Genomic DNA, 3,844 nt, shown 5'->3' with positions numbered 1-3,844 from the left:
TGATACTACATGTACAGAACACAGTCACTGATACTACAAGATTGAACACAGTTACTGATACTACATGTACAGAACACAGTTACTGATACTACATGTACTTTATACAGTCACTGATACTACAAGATTGAACACAGTTACTGATACTACATGTACAGAACACAGTCACTGATACTACAAGATTGAACACAGTTACTGATACTACATGTACAGAACACAGTCACTGATACTACAAGATTGAACAAAGTTACTGATACTACATGTACTGGACACAATAACTGATACTACAAGATTGAACACAGTTACTGATACTACATGTACTTTATACAGTCATTGATACTACATGAATTGGACACAATCATTGATACTACATGGCTAGAACACAGTCACTGATACTACATGAATTGGACACAATCACTAATACTACATGGCTAGAACACAGTCATTGATACTACATGAATTGGACACAATCATTGATACTACATGGCTAGAACACAGTCATTGATACTACATTAATTGGACACAATCATTGATACTACATGGCTAGAACACATTCACTGATACTACATAAATTTGGACACATTCACTGATACTACATGGACTGGACACAGTCTCTGATACTACATGAATTGGACACATTCACTGATACTACATGAATTGGACACAGTCACTGATACTACATGGACTGGACACAGTCACTGATACTACAAAGACTGGACACAGTCTCTGATACTACATGAATTGGACACATTCAATGATATTATAAGGATTGGACACAGTCACTAATACTACATGGACTGGACACAGTCACTGATACTACATGGACTGGACACAGTCACTGATACTACATGGACTGGACACAGTCTCTGATACTACATGAATTGGACACATTCAATGATATTATAAGGATTGGACACATTCAATGATATTATAAGGATTGGACACATTCAATGATATTATAAGGATTGGACACATTCAATGATATTATAAGGATTGGACACATTCAATGATATTATAAGGATTGGACACATTCAATGATATTATAAGGATTGGACACATTCCATGATATTATAAGGATTGGACACATTCCATGATATTATAAGGATTGGACACATTCCATGATATTATAAGGATTGGACACATTCATGATACTACATGAATTGGACACATTCACTGATACTACATGAATTGGACACAATCACTGATACTACATGAATTGGACACATTCAATGATATTATAAGGATTGGACACTGTCACTAATACTACATGGACTGGACACATTCATGATACTACATGAATTGGACACAATCACTGATACTACATGCATTGGACACATTCAATGATATTATAAGGATTGGACACAGTAACTAATACTACATGGACTTGACACAGTCTCTGATACTACATGGACTGGACACAGTCACTAATACTACATGGACTGGACACATTCATGATACTAGATGGACTGGACACAGTCACTGATACTACATGGACTTTACACAGTCACTGATACTACATGGACTTGACACAGTCTCTGATACTACATGGACTTGACACAGTCTCTGATACTACATGAATTGGATACATTCACTAATACTATAAGGACCAGACACAGTCACTGATACTACATGAATTGGATACATTCACTAATACTACAAGGGCCAGACATAGTCACTGATACTACATGAATTGGATACATTCACTAATACTACAAGGACCAGACATAGTCACTGATACTACATGGACTGGACAGGCATGTTTTCAGATATATAAAAATCGTTACCTGAGCTACTTACACTATATTCCTTCGGCCCTATACCGCCTTCATACACGATTATTCCTCGTTTAATTATGTAAAGACGCTCAGGAAATGCACCATACGCAACATTGGCTTCATTAGTCATCAAATCTATCAATAATGGGCATGGGAGACTTTCATTTTTTGCAAGAACCTCCGCAGCATTCAGTCTCTCTTCAAGGCACCTGCAAATATATTGTTTCTGTTTTCAGTTGTAGTTCTACTTATACACATGTATAACACTCAGCTATTTTCTAGAAAATATCCCATACCAATAAAACGGAGAAAAATCTGTAAACATATTTGCATTTTTAATCCAATTATCTGAAATTAAAGTTGATGTGAATGAAACAGAGGAGAAAGTTGCACGTCTTCAAAGAGACGGGGACATAACATAGATAAATGATCAGCAAGATAGATTACTATACGGATAAATAGTTGGATATCACAAGACTGTACTAGAAGAGAACATTTCCCAATCTTTCAAAACAGGGAATAATGTAAGACTTCCAAGAACTGAACAGTGGAAGCTTGTGTAAAGAAGGATGTAGGAACATCCCAAAACCAAATACAATATTAGTTATGATAATGGTAAGGACGACTCACCAGTACGTGAAAAGTGGATTGTAATCAATAGAAGAAATACAGAACCAACGTACACGATCTGTAACAGAACTGAGAATTCTTATTACACAGAAAGTTGTATTAAAGACACATTTCAAAAAATTAAATAAATCTTAAGATAGAAATGAAGCATCCAGAAAACTGTGATTCGAAAAAGTTAAATAATATTTGCATTTAAAAAGGCTGCCTGTATTTTAAGGAAATTATTTTTGAGCATTTCAATATACAGAAAAGGAGTATATAAATATATAGTGAAAGAATTAGTGGAATAGTGAGAGAAGATTATCTGTATACACACAGAAAATATGAAGGGAAAAGTGTGTACATAAACACAGAGAAGATCAGTGTAAGAGTTCTTAAATAAGCTCAGAGAAGATCAGGGGAAGAGTGTGTACATGAATATATAGAAGATCAGAGGAAGTTGCTTATATACATACAGAGAAGATCATAGGACAAGTAGGTACATAAACTACCTTAGCCTGTGATATCAGGTATAGCAATAGCTTATGGTATAGGGTACAGCATCATAAGGTATAGCAACAGTTTAGGGTATAAGGTACTGCATCATGAGGTATAGCAATAGCTTATGGTATAAGGTACAGCATTATGAGGTATAGCAATAGTTTAGACTATAAGGTACAGCATTATGAGATATAGCAATAGTTTAGGGTATAAGGTACAGCATTATGAGATATAGCAATAGTTTAGGGTATAAGGTACAGCATTATGAGATATAGCAATAGTTTAGGGTATAAGGTCCAGCGTTATGAGGTATAGCAATATAACACCGTATAAGGTCCAGCGTTATGAGGTATAGCAATAGCTTATGGTATAAGGTACAGCATTATGAGGTATAGCAATAGCTTATGGTATAAGGTACAGCATTATGAGGCATAGCAATAGTTTATGGTATAAGGTACAGCATTATGAGGTATAGCAATAGTTTATGGTATAAGGTACAGCATTATGAGGTATAGCAATAGTTTAGGGTATAAGGTCAAGCGTTATGAGGTATAGCAATATAACACCGTATAAGGTCCAGCGTTATGAGGTATAGCAATATAACACTGTATAAGGTACAGTGTTATGAGGTATAGCAATAGTTTAGGGTATAAGGTACAGCATTATGAGATATAGCAATAGTTTAGGGTATAAGGTACAGCGTTATAAGGTATAGCAATAGTTTAGGGTATAAGGTACAGCATCATGAGGTATAGCAATAGTTTAGGGTATAAGGTACAGCATCATGAGGTATAGCAATAGTTTAGGGTATAAGGTACAGCGTTATGAGGTATAGTAATAGTTTAGGGTATAAGGTACAGTGTTATGAGGTATAGCAATAGTTTAGGGTATAAGGTACAGCATCATGAGGTATAACAATAGTTTAGGGTATGAGGTACAACATCAGCTTATAATTATAATGG

The 3,844-nt window shown here is 35.2% G+C and overlaps 1 protein-coding gene across 1 annotated transcript in view; it reads right to left on the bottom strand.

Moving 5' to 3' along the window:
• Positions 1 to 1,794: 1,794 nt before the first annotated feature.
• Positions 1,795 to 3,844, bottom strand: part of LOC106476113 (thyroxine 5-deiodinase-like) — a gene marked incomplete at its 3' end in the record, with an annotated part of 12,131 nt that continues 10,081 nt past the window's right edge. Inside the window, exon 5 of the mRNA XM_022380064.1 lies at positions 1,795 to 1,981. Within this exon, the coding sequence (XP_022235772.1) occupies positions 1,795 to 1,981 (187 nt within the window). The remainder of the gene's footprint in view (positions 1,982 to 3,844) is intronic.

Source organism: Limulus polyphemus, unplaced genomic scaffold (genome assembly GCF_000517525.1).
Source record: "Limulus polyphemus unplaced genomic scaffold, Limulus_polyphemus-2.1.2 Scaffold9833, whole genome shotgun sequence".
NCBI classification, from domain to species: domain Eukaryota; kingdom Metazoa; phylum Arthropoda; class Merostomata; order Xiphosura; family Limulidae; genus Limulus; species Limulus polyphemus.
The sequence above is the reverse complement of the archived record's forward strand: the minus strand, read 5'-3'. Positions and strand labels throughout refer to the sequence as shown.